The sequence below is a fragment of the Anguilla rostrata genome, chromosome 17, assembly GCF_018555375.3.
Source record: "Anguilla rostrata isolate EN2019 chromosome 17, ASM1855537v3, whole genome shotgun sequence".
Classification (NCBI taxonomy): domain Eukaryota; kingdom Metazoa; phylum Chordata; class Actinopteri; order Anguilliformes; family Anguillidae; genus Anguilla; species Anguilla rostrata.
In genome coordinates this window covers 8,569,381-8,592,620 of record NC_057949.1, presented here as the reverse complement: position 1 = coordinate 8,592,620, position 23,240 = coordinate 8,569,381, and the positions used below count along the sequence as shown (strand labels likewise).

The 23,240-nt window shown below is 41.1% G+C and overlaps 1 protein-coding gene and 1 long non-coding RNA gene across 2 annotated transcripts; one reads left to right on the top strand and one right to left on the bottom strand.

Moving 5' to 3' along the window:
• Positions 1-1,095: 1,095 nt before the first annotated feature.
• Positions 1,096-6,342, top strand: LOC135243277 (uncharacterized). Its single transcript, XR_010326593.1, has 2 exons — positions 1,096-1,353; positions 5,612-6,342. It is a non-coding gene; the product is annotated as an uncharacterized LOC135243277 (long non-coding RNA).
• An 11,747-nt stretch (positions 6,343-18,089) lies between these two features.
• foxd7 (forkhead box D7) lies at positions 18,090-19,790 on the bottom strand. The gene is given in 2 exon segments (XM_064315558.1): positions 18,090-18,500; positions 18,502-19,790. Coding segments are annotated over 2 exon segments (969 nt in total). The 5' UTR covers positions 19,389-19,790; the 3' UTR covers positions 18,090-18,418.
• Between the last annotated feature and the right edge of the window lie 3,450 nt (positions 19,791-23,240).

The window sequence follows — 23,240 nt, the reverse complement described above, 5'->3', positions numbered from 1 at the left end:
AATAGTAGGGGAGAACTGCCATAAATGTAACGCTTGATTAATGTAACACGGTCTATAACTTAATATACAATGCGGCTACCGTAGCCATTTCAGGTTTGACCCTGTGCAATTCAGTCGTCGACCACCTCCCAAAGGAACGAAGCAATGCGATAGGCCTAGTCGTTGCGGGAAATTACTATTGGAACTAAATGTTACTCGTGGAAATGTGTTCCTTTGATTAATATTAGCATGTGCAGAAAAAACCTGCATAGGGCGTTTTCATTTCATTCACTGTTACAATTTTCCCGCACCTGTCTCAATCATACTGAGTGGGTTGTATGAATGTAACATTTGTTTTAATTGTGTCCTACTCGATTAAGTTATGAATGTAATGACATGCCAAAGCAAAATTGGCTAGTGCTAGGCTAAATAAATTCACTTGTTTGACTCACCTCCTCACCTGCAGTGATACGCCCGCATCTCTCACTGACATGCCCTCGTGTGGAAGAGACAGAGAGGTAATGCGCGGAGCAGTATAACAAAACAAAACAAAAGTCATGGACTCTTTTGAATTTGTAAATATTTTAATGATGTGGATTTTGTAACATGTAATGTGCCTGAAAATTTAATGAAGCACTTTTAAAAGGAAAGGAGACATAGGAGGAAATAAAAGCATGGAAAAATGTTAATGTTTTTAAATCGACTTCCAGATAGAACCGAAGCGAAGATAGGAAATTTTGCACGAAATCTACCGTGGTGATGAACACACGAGGAGGAAAGAATATTGTGCTAATTTAAGTAGCTGCAGTTAGAGGGTTACTCAGTGAATTAAGTGAGGTAATTAAAAAAATTTATAATTCACGAAACTTGCCTCTGAGAAACGTGCTGCTCAAACATCTTTGATGTGTGAAGGAGCTTCCCGTGCCTTCTGTCTGGACACGTGTGTGTTCATAGCCTATTGTTACAGAGATGGAAAGTCCACGGGACAGAGAGTAAAAGTCCTGCCATGTGTTTATTTTACTCATGAACTCAGCCACCTGGTTTTCACTGATTAGTTTTTCCTCCTAGTTGAGGAATTATGTTAATTAGGAACTCCAGGTGATTGAAACTTGAAGACCTGGATTTTCCACCTTGCCACTGTTTGTGATAGCATCGCCACGCCTCTCTTAAATGTCCAGGCTGTGTCTAGAATGTATCGATAAAGCATGCTCTCCTGGCCAGGGTATCGGCCCCTTTGAAAAGCGCGTTTGCCTGGCTGCACGAGACATGCATTTTGCACAGGCGGGCAGACACTCTTCCCGACAGTTGCCAATGCTCGTATGGACTATTTTCTGCTCAACGTGAAAATAGTTAATACACGATGGCAAAAAGTAGGTAGGTAGCAGACTGGTCAAGTGCTTTAAGGTCATCACTTAGGGAGCCATTGACATGGCGATAGTATTGGATATAATGTATTAAACGCGAAAGAAAACCCAGCGTTTCGGCAGCATTGTCTGTGCCTTGTTCAGCGCACAAGAAAGATCTTGTGCTCTCCAGTACTCCATACTTCATTCTGACATAAAAAGCCCTTCTAAGTGGGTGGAGCAGTAGACTTTCTGAACCCCGAATGTGATACTACAGTGGCACGTGAGTAATAGCCTACACCTCACCTCACCTAAAGCGCTCGAGTAGTACACGCTTATCTGTACGAATGGCCTGTCGACAGTTGTCAAGCTATAGAACATGGTAACCTGCCCATGCACACGGTTCTTTTCTGTTTCTCTGATAATGCAGGCATTGCAACGTAATCTGGTGTCCGCATGTTTTTCCGATTAGCGTTTTGACATCCCTCGCAGGAGCCAGAGCGTGTGTGGCTGTGATTGTTCACGGCGCAGCGCATATAGAGTTCGCCCCGCTTTACGGACGCTGACAGGCCGTGTGTTCATAGCCGAGCCTTGTAAAGTGCAGGATGAAAGCTAATTAACGAGAAATAATCCGAAAAAGATGTGCGCCTGGAAACAATGCAGTATATTGTAATTACACTAAGAAAAACAGCTTAACTCATCTCTGTTTATGTGTCGCTGGCGACGTAAAAATATGCATTAAAACGTTCTGTTGAAGTGCTGATGCGTGTGTTCACGTCGTGCCAGGCGTTTGAGGCAGCTTGAACCAAGCCGACGTTAGTTTTTCTTCATGAAGACATCCTGGGGTTATTAATGGAGGGCTGGAAATGGAGCACAATCAAATCTCGTTTTGCAATGTGAAAACAAATGAGAATTAGCGCAAATCCAACCAACGCAGTCTATCGTTATCTCTCACTACACAAAAGAGGGGACTCCGTTCAACCCAAAGTGCATTTGCGCTGTAAAATATAACTTCACACTTAGGGTTCTCACATCCTTTCTGGTGTACACACACACACACACACGTTACATACAATACAATTAAGTCATACAGAGTTTTGATGGAAGCCTAAGAAACACTCAGTTTCTAGAGAAGCCAAAGTTATTAAATTCTTTTAAAAATAAATGAAGGCACTACCGAAACTGAAACACTGAGTGAAAACAGTAGTCTGAGGGAACACAGACAATATTGTTCTGAATCCATATATTGTATGTTAAGTGTAATTTAATATCTTTATTTTCTACACTGTATGCTGCATAGCCTTTTGTTAGAATCTTGTAAGAAATCCAGCCAGTTTTACAATACCAAATGATTACTTCCTCTGAAGACAAGCCAAGTACACAGTCATCCTTTGACTCAGAGAAATATGATACCTACAGTTTTGAGTATATCTGTCAAATAATCAACGTAGAAAACTATACATTGGGGACATCTAGAGCCTGTTCACATCTGGAGGAGCAAGCAGGGACATGCCAGTGGAAGCAGTAACTAAATCTGCAGAAATGATGATCCTGTAATGTGCAATCAAACGTGTACACACACACGTGCACACACACATTTTTTCTCTCTCGCACACACACATACTGTCTCCCTATGTACACACACACAAGCATGCTATCTTGCTCTGTCTCAGACATGCACAGATATTCTCACTTTCACACAAACTCATGCTCTCACTATCTGACATACTCGAGGGAACAGACGAGCAGAGGAAATGGAAGGGAACTACTTTTGAATAAAGGAGAGAACAAGACAAAGAGAAAGAGGGATCATACGCAAAGGAAGGAAATAAGGAGTGTAAGTGATGAATGAGTGACAGAGAGGGAGAGAGTAATAATGGAGGTGAAAAGAGAAGAGGAGGAAAGGGTGAGGGAATGAAAGTGAGAGATGGTGGAACTGTTTGTAGGATCACTTAATTGATGTGTCCTACGTGGTTCTGTGCGGTATGCTTTATTCACTTCCTGTTTTTCATTCTCTCTCTTTATATACCCCTGCAGTCCAGACAGCCCTTCTCGGAAATCACCCGAAAACAACAACAATTTAAAAAAAAAAAACAATCGCAAAAATAGCTTTACACCAAATTATAGCTCCTTTTTTGTTCTCCTTCTTCCATTTGATTTATGCTCCCAGTGTTGTTACTATAATACTGCTGAGTACATCATTGTTAAGTATCTGTGCACTTAATATAATGTATAATTTCTCTTACCGTGTAGTGGCACAGTCTTATCAGATTTGCACAAAATATCTGTAAGATAGTGGGAGGGGTAGGGTCAAATCTTCATGAGAGAGTCTTGGCTGAGTTTTTATGACCTGTACATGGGGGAGGCTTCTATCTGTGTTGCGGCGAGGGTTTTTGGGGCTCAGGGATGAGGTTTCAGGGGAGGGGGGGCTGTGGGATTCTCATACTTTTTTTTGCCATAACACCTTTGACAGGATGTCACTAAGAAGTTAGGATGGCTTAATCTGATGACTAATTACCCCTCTCCCCTCCACCTTATCCAAAATCACTGGGGTAGGGGGAGTTGGAGGAGGTTGGGGGGATATGTGATTAATGGCAGAACAGACACATACTGACGGGTGCTGTTTGCTTTGTACTGTATGTGGGCAGTCAGTATTATTATTTTTTTAGGAGCTGAAGCCTAGAACTATGTTTGAATATTCAACAGATGCTGTGGCTTGGTCACTGAGTTGGCAGGCCAATATAACTTTAGATTCTTTCCATTGAACTTGGGACTGGGATGAGGGTTTCTATTAGTTGTAAATTAGAAAGCCATTTAAGGGGAGGCTTTATGAGAAAAATACACCCCAGGGCAGTGATTTTTGGATAAATCCGCTTTATAAGGGACACTTTTGGTAAATCTGCTTTCCATATGTTTTTTTTCCCCCCCACTTTATTCAAGCAGGGGGAAGTCAGACAAGGTTATAGATAAAGATGTGGTGACAGTGCAGGAAGTGCCGTGGAGGGGAATCAAACCCCTGGCTGCACGGCGGGATTTGTTTATGGGTTGAGAGTCGGCCGCCCTGCTGACTGCACCATGCAGCCTCCCTGTATTCCCTTTTCTTTGAAAAAGTGCCTACAGACAACCACCCCCCACCCCCAGAACTATGTGTATTAATTTCGGTACTTTATTAAATAGTTTCAATCTTGTTCACATGGTAAATAGCTTTTATTTTCAGATAAACTGTTTGCTTTCTTAAGGACCTATCCTAGAGACCTCTTCTGAACCATCCAGGTTGAATTCAAGTAGCTACCCTGGAGTCCACCGCTTTGGATGTCCTCACTCTTCTGATCTATTCAATCAATATCACAAAATGGCCGCTCTGACAAGCACAGTGTGACAACGGAGCAAAGATACAAAACTACAAGACCTGGCGCTAAACTCACAAGCTCACTGAGGTGCTTGAGAAAAACTGCCCACTGAACAGTGGAGTGAAGCTGCTCGGCAGTGGACTGTTTCCCGAGGCTGTTTGGCACTGGCATGGTCAGGGCTCCATCCCAACCACAGGGCGTGTCACCGCACCACATGTGCGGCACAGTCAGATTTTCAGTGTTAAATAAACTCTGATAAGGGTAAATTTTACTCTGACAGGCTACATTTGAGCCCCCTTTGGCTCAAACTCTTTTAATTCAGTTTACACTGAGCATTTTACCTTGGACTGAGAGCCAGTGCTTTGGATAGATATGTGGCCCAGGAGCTTGTGCGTGAAAATTTATAGAGCCCCACAGCCCTGCGGCTTCCACAGATCAACACAACTTTGCTAAAGGTTTCACTTTATTATTTGTTTTGTTTGCAGATAACATACATAGACATGGTTTATACAGAGACAAACATCTGTTGATGGATTATTGAAGTGGTCAAGTAATGTTATGATATTTTCCTATAACAGTAGTATGCCTTCAGGTTACGAGCAAGGCTCCCTAAAATTAAACGCCAGGCCAACACTGCCTCCCACTCAACAGAGACATAACAGGAAACAAAATGAGTGACTTTGACAGTGATTAACTCAAGCTGCGGCCCAGCGCACTAAGAACCATTCAAATCAAATTAAGGGGAAGGAAAAATTACTTTTTCCTTGGGCACGTAATGACTTTTTGTTTAGAGAGACATTATCTTGTCACGGCTTTCCCATTTGAAAACCCGAACGAATTCCCGCAAGAAAACTGGCCTCGCTGGATTGTTTTTTTTTTTTTTTTTTTAGTGGAGGGTTGTTGACCGCAGAACCCGGGGGTGTCCTTCTGATTTCGCAGATGTGTGTGCATGGCCCCTTACGGTGCCTTTGTCCCGGACCGCCACGGTCTGCACGGCGGGGCCGGAGAGCGCAGGCCTGGAGCTCCGAGCGGCAGAACGCCCCTCAGACGCGGGCGGGCGCGGAATGAAAGGCAGCTGTCCGTTCGGCCCAGGAATAGAGCTCCGATTCGTCATGTGGTTCTTCTGCGGGAGCGCACATTGCGAATGGGGAGGGAGTGACAGCGGGGAACGATGACACAGAGACTTTGCGGGGAAAGAAGCGCGGGTTTTTGGTGCGCCAGTGCAGAACTGGCTCCCCAACGGAAGGCGGCCGTGAAATGTTGCTGATAGGTTCTTAAAGCTGTAGCACCAACAGCAAATGGGGAAAAACACACATTTCTGGCAGTGTTTGTGTATGTTTGTAATGATGAAAGACTTGCTCCCTGGGGAGCTAAATTTGTGCTTTTTTTCCAAGAAATAGTAGACTTGTGCACAGTTTCAGTGCAGTGTGAGTACTGGTAGCTCAGTAGATTAGTGCATGCGTATCTGGGATTAGATGTGTGTTTCTGTGAAACTCGGGATACTGAACATAAGTATATATAAACAAATGATACTGGGGGAACTTCAAGTACCATATACCCAGCACAAATCCTAAAAGGGGTTTATCTGTCTCTTACTGCATCTTTCCCTTTGAGGAAAGTGCTGGTTTCTACTTTACCTTTAAAAATAATAAATTTATGATATAAATTCATTATTTCTCCAAATTCCCAACACATTTGGCTGATTCCATATCAGTTTGATTCTGTTTAAATAGATTTTTGCACATATGAGTTTGATTAATGTGGGTTTGTTAGATTTCATCTGTTCTGATTCATATAGTCCACGGGGACAGTAATGGGAGAATGTGTTAGAGACAAGAAGCAAAAGAACAAGACAGATTGTGGCTACTTTGAAGTACATTATGGATACATGCTATGAATAGATACAGAGAGTGTGCGTACATACACACATGTAATATAATACTCACAAAGATACACAAACATTTCATTATATTAGTTTGCTGTTATCCTGAGTGACTTAAAAACACAGACAGACATACACACACACACACACACACGCACACAGACAATAAATTATTCATTTCGTCAGACATGGAGTGGAATATGTGTGTGTTTGCTATGAGCTGTGTACACACGCGCGCGCACACACACACGTGTGCATGCATGTTAGACCATAAGCCCCTCACATGTGCAGGCTTGTCCACCACGTCACTCGGTTCCTGCCTAAATAAAAAAACCCTTCCTCCCAGAACATCCCCCTGCCTGGGTCAGACAGGCGACACGCCTTAAACAGACATAAACCAGCCTCCGCTGCATCCAAAAAGCTTTCGTAGTGGTCTCCCCTTACCCCCCTCCTTCATGAAAGAGAGGAAGAGTTGCATCTGTGTGATCGGAAATCTGTAGCCAATATGGCCACCATATGTCTGGCTTCAGCTTTTGTCTTTCAACTGGGGTTATGTTTTTGTTTTTGGCAAAATCTGGGTTTTCTGCACATATCTATTTGTCTATTTTTTCCTCCCTCTTGCTGTATTTCTAGTTTATTAAATTAGAGCATGGCTCCACTGGAAAGCCAGAGAATGCGTCTATATTTAATAGCCAGAGATGCAGAGCAAACTGAGCCAGTGCGCAAACTAGAGACTTTAAATCATACACACACACAGAAGCAAAGAGATTGTTTACGAAGTAACAATAATAATACCAAAAGATGATAATTGTTGTTGTTGTTCTTTTTAGTATTAGTGATGTTTCTGTTATTTATCAGCTTATGACTATGACTAATACATTGTAAAAGCATCAGTATTACAAATATCTTATCTAAGGCAGCTTACTGTACAGCTGGGTAAAGACAAAAGAAGTCTCTTGCTCAGTCTCAAGGTGGCAGACTCCAGTGAAATCTAATCTGAACGGATTTTCAACATGGGTTTTTTTTTTAAACAATGCCCTTGAGTGCGTGAACCATAGGGCAGATGGAGAAAAAGAGTATCCCTCAGGTATTACAAGATTACCACTACTATCCCTTAGATATCCTTGAGATACTCATGATATGTTCATCATGTGGTTCCACACAGGTTTAGCCTCTCAGTCCTTCTGAGTGGCTGTGTTCATATAAAGCTAACATTCATATAAAGACACATTTTCATTGCGACGTGTGAAACCAAGCAAGTCATATATCACTTGATATCATTTCTTATGTCGCCTTTTACTTTGTAGGGCCTGTGGTGTCTGGGGGACACCTGCCTGTTTTGGAGACACTGATAAACTGGCGGCTGACTGACACCTGGAAGAATAGGTCAGTAATGCTCCTGCTCAATTTGTAGCCTCAGGTAAGAAAATAAGATGCAAGCAGTCCAGAACCCCAGGGGTCCATTGCAGTGTGCTAAGCTGGAGTTCAAACCTCAGGCTTAAACTTCAAGACCACAGGACTGCATTACAACTGGAACAGCTCATCCTCGTTCCACAGTTTTTGGTAGTTGTTCCTGTTCTGTTTAACAAGAGATTTGAACTCCAGCTAAGTGCACTTCAATTGATCCCATGGGTATCTAACAGAGTTAATCTATGAGCCTCTTAGACAGAAGTCAAAAATATAAAGACATCCCATGACCATACTTGCCCTTTGTGCAACATATCTTGGTTGCTACCATCTTCATCCTTGTGCAGTGGAGGGCCTTACTGATGGAGAGGAGTGCAGTTTCTGTTGAGTGGCTGGTCCAAAAGCAGGTTGTTCTGCGTCAGTCTAGCTTTAGGACATCATGCTCAAAAGTCCTAACTTTAACTGTAAAGGTGTTCCACTGGTCCTCAATCTTTTGGTTTTCAAATACACTATTACTGTGACTGTTCGTGTGAGACGTGCTCTGCAAAATGACCTCTGTTTATTATTTTGTTAAATTCACTCATGACTAATCTGGCCTGGGGGTGCTGCATCCACAGTATGTAGCGCTCCCATGAGCAGGTTAAAGGCCAGAAAGGTGTTTTTTAAATTGTAGTTTCCATTGTTGGACATTTTATGTGATGGGTTTGCTCTAAATTATTCAGCAAGAGAAAAGCACACTTCCTGACCTAAGCAGCGACTGCTTCATGCCACTCAACAAAAGTCATTCTGCGGATTACCCTGCCCCTCTAATTTCAGCATACCAAACTGAATGTCTGTTCTTATCAATCAATTACAAATAGCAGATGGGTGACGGACTACGCATGTGCCTGTGCCTGACATGAGTTCAGTCGTCTCCCACAGTGCACTAATACCACTAATACAGCTAAGTTCAGCATGGTAGCGAGCTTCTTACAGTGGTGGGTTTTTTTGTTTGTTTCATTTTTTTATTACTGATTCAAGCATCTGAACAATGGTCATTTTATTTGTCTACATAAATTGTACTGAGGATATGTGTTTATTTTCCCTCTGAGCCGTGCATATTTAATGTGCAGTGTACCATTTATGTTTGCAGTGTCCCACTGTTTGTGTTTACATACTTATCTAACTGCTCTGCTGTGGGAGTGAAAAAGCAGGCATGGTGTTTAAAAGGCGGCCTGGTTTCACCAGCATTGAGAATTTACAGTGTGAGACCGAGAGAATCTGTGTACAAAAAGCTGAAATTTACCTTTTAGCGTTGGGGTCAGGGTGGACCATAATGCCCTCCTGCCAAATGGGTGTCCAGTTATGGTGTATCTGAGCACGTGAGTGGGAACCAGGATGCCATAATGGGTGGGGTTGCAGGCACACATCCAGGAAGAGGTACTGCAGGTACACCACTTTAACTAAGCCTTTGACTCAAATCACTCCAGTTAGAGTACTTTTTTGAATGGATTTAATGTTAAATAATTGGGATTTGCAGATATACCATCCACTAAGTTTCCAGGGCACACCCCAGAATTATACATTTAAGAATTATACAATCAAGATCCTGTGATTTATTTATGTCAGAGCACAAGCAAAGCACAAGTCTGCTATAGCAAAGTACATTCAACGTCATAACACGAGCAGTAATAGTTATATGTGCAGAACAGCAAGAATGATGCCTATAGGCATTAAGCAGAAAGTGTTAAAACTTAACCAAAAAATGTTGTCCAATATCTAAAATAAAAAGAACATTTCTGCACAATCATGCTTCTCTCGCGTGGAGCTGGCTGCGGCAATAAAACTCTGGGCAATGCGTTTTGGGTGTTCCTTCACCAGGTTCGTTCTGTAATGGATTGAATGCATCTGTAATAGATTGTACGATTTGTTCGTTCTCTGTCATCAAAAGGACAAAGAACTTTTTGCACCAATGAAGTACAGTTTTGAGTATGTGGCAAAGGGAAAGCTAGAGCTTCCCATTGTCAGCTACATTCGGTGTCGTCTAATATCTGTTATCCTTAAGAGAAATGCACTTACCTCACACTAAGGCGAATATTTAGAGAATATATGGAGACATACATCTAAATATGTATTAAGTGAACAGATGGGTTTGTAACTGATGTTTAAAATACAAAAATATTAGCAGTCAATGAATCATTTCTGGCCAGGCTGTAATCCTGTTTTGATTCAGAGAGGGAGATAGAAAGAGAGAAAGAAAATCACTTCCTCAAGCAGCTTTTTCAAATTTGCAGCTTGAGATACTCGGCCAAAAGCCACAAATTACCTCCCTCTAGCAGCAGAGAATTAGGGAACAATTTTGTATTTGCTATAAAAAAAACAGAGAGAGAAACGAGTGGAAGAAATAGAGCCTGCAGCGGACCACCAGAGCAGAAGGGAGCGCAGTGAGTAGTTCGGGTCGCCCCGTGGTTCACCGGTGCACCCTCGCAGCTCTTGACCAAGAAGCCCGGGGTTCAGGTCCCTGTGTGGTGCTCGTCATGTGCCCATGAGTGTGTCTCAGCTTCCTCCTTTTTCTACCTCTAATAATGATACATGGTCCAAGAGGTTGCATATTAAGCAGTATTAGTAACAAGAGGTTGCATATTAAGCCATATTACTAACACATACATGCAAATGAATGCAAAAATTTGTATTAATTAAATAATAATTTGTATAATAAGAATAATGATCACTGACATTATTATTATAATTATTATTATTATTATTACTACTATAAAAGCACACAGTTGTAGAAATTGACACGACTGGTCCAGCAGGAAAGAGCTGAATGACAATCGAATGTTTTTGTGGAGCCCTTCCGTCTGTTTCTATCCATGTTTTTCTCATCTCGTACACTCTCCAAAATCCAGCTCCTCTTAAATCTGTTTCCAAGCCGTAATTCACCACTACAAAATGGACTGAATATGGATAAACGGATGCCGGTATGGGTGATTAGGTTACGCACTTGGAAAGTTTAAACTTGATTTCTGAGGAAATGCCTTATATTGACAAGTGAAATCGCTTTTCTCATACCCGAACATATATTAAATGGAGCAGAAAACGGCAAGGCCAAATAATTTAACTGCTCTCTTCAAACCACACGGCAGTCTAACCCAGCCCCGGCAATTCGCGGAGACCCGGACGTTCATTATTTTTGCGATTCCCTTTGTCTTTACGTTTTATGTTCAGAGAGTGTTCAGATTTTTTCGCCGCGTGCGCAACCCGGTAACGCTCCTACAAACAGCTGCGTGTTTAAAAAAACAAAAAACACCGGACCGCGCACACGTGAGCGTGCTTCCCAGGCCGTCTTCCAGCATTCCCTTTCTGCGGCTGTGCAGCCCCCCCCCCCATTCCACCTGGGCAGTGCCAGGTGGTGGCAGGCTGTGTGGCCTGGTGAAAGGTGCCAGTGGAGAGAGTGGCACCGCAGAACAAAAGGCCAGCAGGGAGCCAGCAGAGAACAGGGGAAGGCATTAGGCATACAGAATACCACCCAATGTGAAACATATAATGGCTGGATAAGCATTAAAACCATAATTTTTTGTGGGTTATGATGGTGCAGAGAGCCTGTTGGTCCATTTCATCTTGTGTAATGAGGCTGTGATTCCTGGCCCCAGCAGAAATCTGGGATTTGACTTGCTGCATGATGTCACACAACCTGGAGTAGCATTTGCACAATAGTGAGGAATGATGTTGTACTTTTGTGTTTTTCTGCTTTTTAAACATCCTTTTTTTGTGTTTTGGTATGGTAATGACTTAACTGGAAACATTTCTGGAATCACATGTCAAAGGAGGAGGGAGAGGGAAAGGGAGAGGAGGAGGGCTGGTGTTTTTAAAGAACACGTCAGACAGGGACTGGGTGGGTGAGGGGTTAAGTGGTTAGGAGTGTTGAGGTCACTGGAATTGTCTTTTGCTTTTGGGAATTGCTGTGAGACCTGGGACTGTATGGTTTCTCACCATTGTCAACTCTGTTTTGTTTTATCCTCTTACGTTTTCACACCGTCTGCTCTCCCTATCTGTGATGCTTTTACACCTCATGTTCACCCTTTCTCTTTATGTCCGCTTATAGCTCTCTCTCAACATCCCACTCCATCTCTCACTCTCTCTCTCTCAATCTCCCACTCCATCTCTCACTCTCTCTCTCTCAATCTCCCTCTCCATCTCTCAGTCACTCTCTCTCACTCCTGACTGCCAACACGCCCTCACATCAGCACACACTCTCACACATCACACTCGACTCACTCACATACTCACAACCTACTCACACTACTCACACACCCTAACTCACACACTCACACACACACACACCCACACACTCACACACACTCACACTCACACTCACACACACACACACACACCCTCACACTCACATACTCTCACACACTCACACTCGCACACCCTCACTCACACATACTCACACACACCCTAACTCACACACTCTCTCACACACACACACACACTCACGCACACACACCCACACACTCACACACACTCACACTCACACTCACACACACACATGCTCTCACTCTCTCTGGAGGGCCGGAGTGTGAGCTCATTTGCCTTCTGGGTGGCTCTGCTGCTGCATGTCGCTGTCATCTGTCAGCGCTCTGGGGGGGTCCCGCGCTCCTAAAACACGGCCGCGGTCCTGTCTCACCACCCGCGCGCATAAATCCTGGGAGAGTGTGAGGGCTTTCAAACGGCGCAGGGCGGTGTGGCGGTGTGGCGGTGTGGCGGTGTGTTCCCTATGCCCTGCCTGTGGTGTTTTTTACAGTCTCTGAGTGTGACATGCAAATGGGGCCAGAACATTTATAACTGAACAGAGGATAAGTGTGAGGGGACTGGGCTCGCCAGAAATGACTTTGACCACGACAGTTGAAAAGAGGGAGACATTGTGTTTGTGTGTGTGTGTGTGCGCGCCTCTACGTATTTGTGTGTGCATGTGTGCGTACGTTTGTGCGTGTGTGTGTGTGTGTTTGTGTGTCTCTATACGTATCTTGGAGAGAGATCTGCAGGCTGATTCATCTACGTGCATTTTGATGATTTTATATGGGAACTAATCCTTGGCTTAGTATGCTACCAAACCAAAACTCCATCTGTTTACCATTTACATAATAATCCTATCAGGCTTAAATTATATTTTGCTTTGCTTAGCTTTGCGTGTAGGTTTGTGTATATATTTGATCCAGCCACTAGCAATTTAAAAGTACATACTCTTATGATTAACAGTATTATTTATAGGCTATTATATGTAATGCTGTGGGGATAATGAACAGTGGGGATAAAGGGGCAGATATCAGCACAAATGGACACACTTGAATTGAGAGATAAAAAAATGTCCACTTCAGTGGCGGAACTGGCAAGAGGAGAAAAATCCACGGTGCTCCTCCCTCTTTTTGGTGGCCTTGCCTGCTTGGTGTTAAAATGTGTGAATAAACTGCTGCTTGAGAACAGTTGGTACTCATGACAGAATACATTCCAGAGGTATGACCAGAAAATGTAGTTTTCTGGGCCAGGCTGGCAAAACTGGGCATTGCTACTGTAGAGTATTCCATTAATATACTTTGTCAAATCAGTAAAACCATTTACTTCACTTAAATTATAATATTGTGGTGTGCTGTGTGCATGATGTCAGATTTGTGCTAAGATGTGAAGCAGCTTGACGCTTGTAATTCTTTTAAAGCTTATGGTTGCTTTCAGCCAGGGCTGTGGTATGTGTCATTCTAGCATAGGCAGATCACAGTAAAAAACTGAGTCAAAGGATTGACTCATTTTCCAGAACGTACCATGAGAAGGAATCTTGAAAGAGAGAAGAGGTGTGCTTGGAGTTGGTTTCCATCTTCTGTGTGTGTATTTCAGGGGGTGGTGAAGCTCTCTGCTCACACTATCCCAGGATGAACAGCGAGAGCAAAATTAGCTTGTTCACAGAGCAGGAGCTGCATAGATCCACTGATCTTCATCATGGGCAGTCACACTAATTCATGTCATATAAAGATTATGATCACCTGCCCTACAATGATTCTTGTGGGCAGAGTAAGGAATACTCAGAGAACCAGAGAGTGCATTTGCCATTCTCCAGATCTCCTGCACATCTGCTGTACAGAAAGCAAAGTCCCATTCTGTGTGTCTGAGACACACAGTTTTAAACTTTAGATAATTCTTGTCTTGACAAGTCCAAGGACCAATGTACATTAGGAATACACCTCTGTAAGCTCATGGCCTAATTCAGTCGAATCTCACATTGGTTTATCTGTATGAACATGCACTGAGGAAGTTTAGCAAACAGGATCTTTGGCATCTGAGAAAGTGCTATATAAATGGAATGCTTCATTCATTCATTCATTCATTCATTCATTCATCAGAGGCTTTTAAGCGGTTGTTTTTCTGTTGTTTTTAAATTGCTGTTGAAAATCTTTGCTCAAAACCATCTTTCTCAAGACTGCAGCTGAGATCCTTTGCTAGCCTGAATCGTCGAGCGCTTCTACCACAGCGCACCGCGCGTTTCAGCTTGGAGATCTTCACCTGTACTGTATACAGCGCTCAGTTGTAGCTAAAACTAAGGAAATAAGTTACTTCTGAGTCCCGGCCACCCATACGAGGCATATGCTACTCGTAACCACACACGCAGCCTCCCTAACGACTAAACACACGTGACAGTTTACTGTAAAACTGAATCTGATGTGGCAGATTCCCTTGTGGTCAAGCTTCCATAAACATAGGGCTGGTTTATTTTAGATAAGATGAAAAGATTAGTCGTCAAAGCATTGTCGGCGAAAGGATAAATTAGCCTATTGCACAGATTATTATATATTGAGTTTCATAATCAGTCTTCAAATCTAGCGAGGCGTAGGCCTATATGTACCCTACGTTTTGTTTCCGAAGTCATTGTGTCCTGTCTGACCTCAGTGTCACAGTTTATTATTTTTCAATATAGGCCTACGACACTGACATATTTTTGTGACATTGAAAAATGTTGACAGCGTGAGTTATATTTAAAAGTTATTAAAAGTTAATTATTTTTATACAGCTACTCTACTGTGGTGTTTTTCACAAGAATATGAATGCTTTTCATATTTAACAACCTCTATATTAGTATAGTGTTTAAAAAAACAAAAAAAAAACATATCCCTGTATAGTAAACTACGTTCTGAACAGTCAATATGCATAATTTAAAAAAATAATTATGGCACGTTTTTATTTATTTTATGTCTTTAACTATCGGGTCATTATGCTTCCATATTAACGGGTTTCCTATTTGTGATTTTTTCATGTCAACTTCTTGCAGCTGGTAGGAGTTGCAAATCACATGCATCTTTCGGATCCAGGAGCTGTGGAGTTGCCCTGGAATTACCTCTTAATAGCCTAATGTTTAATGTGGTTAAGTCCTTGCGTCAGATTAGACATGGATTTTCAGCTGTCCATTCACATACTGATACGGGCCTCCGAAGTCTCAATGTACCTAATTTAATTTAACTAGTGTGAAATGTCAAAATACAAATCGATAACGTGCGCATTCTTTAAACATATCCGACTTAGCATCTATCTTTTGCGACAAAATCCACGAGGCAGGCCCGAATAGTGGTTTTAATTTACTGCTCAGCAATTCCACTGCTTGCGTCCGCAATACGTCAGCCAGGTTTAAATTAATGTAGTATAATATATTTAAGCATCCAACTAGGAGGGTTTCATGCGTATAGTTTCAATGCAATAATATTTCCTGTCTCCACTTAGTTTGCAAATGAAACCTGAATAATGAGAACTTGTCAGATCCAGATTTCAGGTAACATTTAAAAAAATGTTCAACAGATACCCTGGCTTCGATAAAAGCAACCTGAGGCAGTCTCACGGATTTTGTCCCCTGAACATTCTAATGGGGAAGAATACATTTTTGTACAAGGCTCAGTGGAATAAACTTCCCTCTGAATTGAAATCATGTGCATCAGAGAATAATTTTACGCTATCCTTAAAATGATTGCTGTTAGATGTGTAACCATCATTGTTTTGATAATATAATCTGCCTATCTGCCAGTATGCTGTCTGTCGTGTGGTGAATGTACTGTTCTGTCATATCTGTTTGTATTGCACTAACTATTGTATTGGATGTTTTGTCATGTCTATGTTTGAATGTTAAAGACCACAATGGAAATAAGCCTGCTGGCTTTATTGTGTTTCTATCCTCGACTATCTTTTAAAGATTTACTGTCTGCTATGCAGTCTTATGAAATCTCGTTTTAAAATAGTCAAATAAATGTATTCATTCATTCATTCATTCATTCACTCAATCTAAAATATGTGGCTGGGTGCTGGTGAAGTAGCCCATTGCAATGAAGGTACATTTGTGTTACGAATGACACCAGCCTTTATAAGGATTGTAATATAGCCGATAGAAAAGGGCCACAAAATTCTCAAGCGACATGATGTTGCGTCTTTTAAAAACACATTTTAAAGCAATAAACTTAATTTGGACTCTTTTGTTCTTCTGCGCCCATAAAATTGTATAGTCTGTTCGTACTTTCACGCCTAAGAGTGATAGCTGCCGATAGGTTATCATTAAGGAAATCATTGAAACCAGACTTTTTATTTGGAGACCTCATTCTTCTCGATCACCGTAAATATTAGGCAAACTCTAATTGTTTTATTTTTTAGCAGAATGTCAAAACTCGCGAATGTATTGTTAACGGAAAACCAACTGTGGTTTTATAGAAATCGCTCCATAAACAGCCCTGACAGAATATTTTACAGTCTCCGAAATTAAATGTGTCATGCATATTTTCTCCTGCATGTGAAATGGGCTTGAGTAATGTCAGTGTGTGGGCCAAAACCGACGGATGTGTTATTCCCCAAAAATCGGAATATATCTGAAGTCTGTGTTTATTTGCAGGGCTAATTGTTTTGCAAATTAGTCTTTGAATGACTATTACGGAAAATCAGTATAGGCCTATATATGCTAGTAGGTTTAAGCTTACTGATACGCCATACACGAAGTTATATGATAATTTCCTGCAAGAAGCAGTTGTAAACATTTAACGTTTAAGGGATGGCTCAAATATCTTTCTTTTGTTTGATTGTTGTATTAGTGTATATAAATTGGGGCACAATAATCTAAAAAAAACACGTAATTTCAATGTAATTTTTTAAATTATCGCAATACGTCCCTATATCACACCATATTTCATAGACCTCGCCTATATTAGTTATTCAGTTGATCAAATACATGGGCTTTGATGATGTAAATAGCATGTCTCCGCAAATTAGAAACTATTTTGACGATTACTATTTTTGACAATTATATTATTGCTGTAAAAAAAAAAGCATTAGCCGTTCTAGTCACAAGCGCGAATAACTAAACAGTATGCTAAACGTTTGAGAATTAATTTAGCAAAAGAAAGTCCAATGCGATGGGCTTGGTGTAAATTAGCTTTGTATTTGTATTACTGTTTCGAGTCGTGTCTAAATCTGTGTTAAACGAAAACTGTTAATACGGCTATATCTGAATCTTCCTGTTAGCGCTTGACTGAATGCATTTCGGTTTACTGAAATATTTTGAATAGAAGCCTAACCCGGCCTTCGGAACTACGTATTATTTCAAGTCAATAATAAATGAAAGTCGTGCATGCATGAGTTATATTCCTTGTAGTCGAATAAAATGGCAAATTATTATGTATTTTCGGCAACAGTCCTTATTTGAAAGTGCAATGATAAATTAATCTGGACGGATTTGATTCATGGATAAAAAGTGGATTGTAATGTCCCATGTTGCCAGTGATGATGAAGGCGCGCTTAAGGTAACATTTTGCGCCATCGTTGAAATCACCTGGTAGAGATGATATCATTTCGTATATAACCAGCGTGCCGTACATTTATGCATGTCAGGCACAGCACTGGAAGTAAATTATTTAAACTTATTAACACCATTTCGGCTGTAGTGCCAAAATAACTCACTTTATGACCACAGCCTACTATTTAAATTTCCATATGCATGATATTGATATTTAAGATGAAATCTACCTTTCAGTCAAACTTGTCAACTTATGTTACAGTCTTTTCACTTTGACACAAATGTATATGCATATGTAAAATGAACATGGAAACTTGCTCAAAATCAATTTTCTTGACTTTATTTCTTTCCAGCGGTTGTTGATTAAATACCATATCCAAGTTTATTTAAAAACAAAGTTTAATTATTTGGAGAGGAAGCTTGTTATGGTTGAAGGAATATCGTTCACGGACAACCCATAGTCACTCAAGCAAGTATAAGTGAGAGTGGCAGTTCAACACCCCGCGGGAATTGCATCCATGAAACTGATCTCTTCATAATATTCAAATAAATGAAATTGTCAAAACGGTTCGAATTCCACTGAATCAATATTTTCAGTTAATCCGAGACCTGAAAAAAATCAAACCATCTTTGATTTCCCACACAGGCGATTACTACTTTTGGTCGCCTAACTGTCTCTGAAGTTTTTAACTGTCAGATCGGAGTTGCTGCGGAGAGTTTTCTGGTACTCCTGTGTAGCCGACAAGATGCGGAGGCGCCGTGGGTTGGACCGGCGCGGTGGACAGGAACGGAGAATTGGGTAGTAATGTCGAGGTGAATGCGCACCGGTTTGTTGTAAGATGCTCAAAGGCTATGGACGCAGGGTCAAAGCCCTTGGCACCTAAGGAATTACGGGAAAAAAGAGTAGACAGAGCCGGTAAGATGTTCCGAACAGGTTGGGTGGTGAAAGTGCACGGCGAGTTGGAATGGTGGTGCACGCCAAGAGGATATATGTTCGGACCAGGGAGCTGCATACACGCCGCGGCAGAGGCGTAAGTACCGTAGCTGAAAATGGGCAGCCCACTGTGGTCCAACACTTGTTCCGTCAGCATTCCGAATCGCGACTGCCGCTTGAAGCGCTTTCTCCTACGCAGAAAGCTCCCGTTTTCGAACATGTTCGAGGAATTAGGGTCCAGTGTCCAATAGTTACCTTTCCCAGGGTTCCCAGGCTCTCGTGGTATTTTTACGAAGCAGTCGTTGAGCGATAGGTTGTGTCGGATTGAATTCTGCCAGGCCGGGAACTTGTCTCTATAGTAGACGAAACGGTTGCTGATGAAGTCACATATTTCACCGAGGGTGAGGCGCTTTTTTGGGCTCTGGAGGATAGCCATGGTGATCAGTGCGATGTAGGAGTACGGAGGCTTCACTGCCGGACCTCGTCTGCCCACATTTGCACAAGTCGTCGAGGGGCTGCCGTCGTCCCTCTCAGCTTCTCGATGTTTTGGAGATAGTGGCGCAGCGCGCGATCGAAACAACAGCCCGTTCTTCACCTCCCTCACAGGTAAAGACAAGTGCTGCTGCTGTTTTCTGACGTCCTTGTTTTCGTCTCCCACGACGTCGATGTAGGATTCTTCCATGGGTTCAGTGTCCAATATCATAATAACCGGAAGAGCAATCCTTTAACACCCGTACCATCGAGTGGCTCTGATCTGAGACTTGCGGGGGCTCACGCACTAGCCTTTGCGCTTTCTGTCAGCGCGGACACACGCAGTATACACATAAATAAATCTACAACAAGTGCATGATATCTCTGTTCCTGTCGTCAAAATCCAACGAATAAAATATACTGTTAAAACCCAGCGTATTTACTTTAACTCATCTTCAAAATTGACAGGGAATGAATTTAATCCGTATTGGTGAAAGAATGTTAAAATAATATTGAAAATAACCTAAAATCGTTTGCCCCACGAGAAGTCTGCTATAACTTTGAATACAACTAGTAAAGAAGACAGCATTTCCCTTCTTCTAACTGTAACCGAAGTTTGGTCCGGTGACTGTGATGTAATGACACTGTTCCACAAAAGTAACTCGCATTCAGAGTCATTCTGTAGCACCGCCCACTATTACATAATTGTAAACCCGAACGTACACCTGTGTGAAGTCTCTTCATTTTCTGGACCTGTCATGGCATATCAGTTTGTCCTATTTTAAAAACTTAGGCTTACATAAAGATTTTTTAAATTTGCCATAATAATAGTGTTGAAATCCTACTTTGCTATTCTAATAAGTAAAACAGCACCCCGGATATAGTAAGAAACAGTTATCAGTCGGCCAATACTCAGCTATTGATTGGGTAACCTAAAGGTTTTTTAAAGGTTTTGAAGGCTTAATGATCAAAGGCAATATTTTACGCATTAAGCAACATCAAAATAAATCAAAAACAAACTTGTTGGTTTCATCGTATAAGAGGATTTTAGGCTACGCTGTGAATCCATAATTTAGTTAGTAGAATGTAAAAAGCATTTCACATTCTTATGGAAATGTAACCTATTCTTAATGATTTTTCTAATCATTGTGCATAATGTTTTGCCGTAACTTCTCCAAATATTCCGACAAATGGGGTAGGAGAAATTGACTTTAATATTTGACTGACGCAACTGACGTAACTGCAGATTAACATTTGCTTGTTAAAAGGTTGTCATAAAAACAGTATGTTTTTCTGCAGCCTACTTTCACTTCAAGGACCAACTCAGCGAGGTGAAGTTTTGCGTGATTACGTGGCATAGCTAGCGTTTTTGCGTTTTTATTCGGAGACCTCCTGAAAACAATGGCAGCTATTGTACCTTCGCTGAAAACATTTGAAACTGCATCAGTTGGTAGGCTACTTGCGGCACTGTAGCTTATGTCCGATAGAATTTATTATGAAGTAGTGTCTTTATTAAAGACGTATTTTTACCCGTCTAAAGCGGCTAGCGTAATGCACCTGATTCAAATAGGCTAGTTAAGCTACCTGTTGACTGGCAGTAATTATATCAATTTTCAGCCCATTTTAACACACAGTTTTTACGGGAATAGGCTATATAACGAGTCAACAATAGCCTACAGCATTTAGAAATTAACCTGTCGTCGTTTTATTTGCGTTCTCATGGTGCTGTGGTTGATTGCTTTCGTTTATACTCTATAATCAACGTGTTTTAAAATTTTAAAATATATTACCAGTTGTCACATTAAACGTTCATGGTTTTTCTTAGAGGGCTGCTTCGTTTCGTGTGATTGTTGTTTAATTCAATTGAATAGATGTGGAAAATGTAATGCATTTCAGCGTTGACGAAATAAAACTATTTTCACACAATAAATTAATAATTTAATGGTTTATATGAGTCAAATGTGGATCTAACTAATCTTATGTATTTTAATAATAGAGCACCATATAATTGCTTAGATAGTGAGATATTGATAGATTTTGCATTTTGCACCAAATGGATCATCAGGACATCTCTTTTTTCATGTTAATTGTGTAAACTGAAAACCCAAATTGTACTATTAGCATAAATCTACAGATTCTTATTTTAAATATTTAAAATAACCTTTGGGGCAATATAAACCCTGCGGCAAACCCATTAACACAGCACGAATTTAAAAAAAAATCCTGTTAGTTGGAACGTGTCATCATTTTGACGCAAAATATTCTGTGAGAATGGAAATCAAAGTGATCGCCAAATTCTGCCGTGCATCAAACATTTGTCAAACCAGAAAGTTTATTTTAATGGGCTTTCTTTGAATAGACGTGCACCGGAAAATTACTGCAAACTCAAAGTTCTTTCGTTGCCGCGTTCAGGTCGGTCTAAGCTAACGTTTTTACAGCTGTTATTTTTGAACCAGATGTCTCGTCGATAATTATCGTAAACCTCTGGTTACCTCGTGAACCCTGAGCGAGCGAGAGTCTAAGAGAATGTCCCGAAAGACTGTACGGGACAGGATCAGGGAGCGAGCTTTATTGTTAGAGAGCTCAGGGCTGTTTACGTTAAGACAGAGGCTTTTGTTGCGGTTTCCCGAATTTCCTGCCTCCGATGCCCCAGAGGTGCGGACGGCAGGACTGTCCTGGGTGGCCTACAGTTCTGGCAAAGTTGTGCATCGTTTCCAAAATGTATCACGCTTGTTAGATGATCGAGAACAGTCCCCAATATTGCAACGAAGGGAGAGTTGTATGGTTTCAATAAGAATAAACGTGGGCTATAATAGATTTTCATTGATATGGCGCTGTGAATTTGCTCGATGACGAAGGCACGCTTTATTCATTTCCAGCGACAGGAACGGATTATAGGCTAGTATCTATTCCAATGAAATATGAAGTTTCCCTCTGTGGCTCAGCAACGTGTCGCTTTGGGTTAGCCTATTAATGCCTGGATTTTACATTATCTGATTTTTATCCCTATAAACTATTCACTATAGTCCGTTCAAAGATTGTAATGCATAAATCTTCGAATAAATATATTTATATCAGGGAATATGTTTGAATCGTAGCGAACGACAAAATAATCGGATTCTTATTTCATCGCGGTTTTTTCTTCGTCAGAATACCGTTATTGGATTTAAATGCACAAGAGCAGAACAGGACAAAGTGTTCCGTTGTTAGAGCGCTGTATTATTCTGCTTGCATAAAATTACGCATTTGAAGTACAATCAGTTCAATGGATGACTCAAAAGTTATTATTCAACCAATACTTTAGGAAAAAAGAAAGCTTCGCATACCGAAAGATGCCTTAAATTCGCATTAGCCATGACGTTTTAATTGAGGATTAATCGCATACGTTCAGCGTCAAGCTTTCCTCCGTGTGAAACAATTGACAATGATGTACTATTCAACTGATACTTCAGGAATAAAGTTTTATTATCATTGAAATCTACGGTTGGCATATATATTGTTTTCACCGTTTGTTGTGAGTTCATATTAATTACGTGCTTCCGTAGGGAGTCTTCACTTACAATTGTTGGAAAGAGCACTATATTAGATGGCCAGATGTAGGCCTACTAAAAACCAGAGCATAGCAAAACAAAAAAACATATTAAGGTACTATTTGACTTAACCCTGATTTTTCTATTTTGTCTGCGTTCGCTAATAACTCACTAAATTGGTAATTGCATAGCTAGAGAATGTGTCCCAGATATTCTTCACCTATAAATAGCCTATGGATTATATTGTTAACCTGCTTATTTTGTGTTTTCAAATTATTCCATGTAATGTCTATTAACGTGTGGTTTTCTGAGAGCAGCTCAATTTAAGCAGTTTTAAAATAGGAACATTAGAGCAATCGTACTTTGATTATAGGCTGCGCGGAAGTGTGTTTCAGAGAGGCTCTACTAATAATACTAATTTTCTGTGGATGTTACTCCAAAAATATAAAGACCTGGAGTAAACCTGGTGCAGTGTGTTTACATTTTCTGAAGTGCACGGCATCGTGCAGGATTTAAATGAATCACAACCTCATTCACGTTTTGAATCATTCATG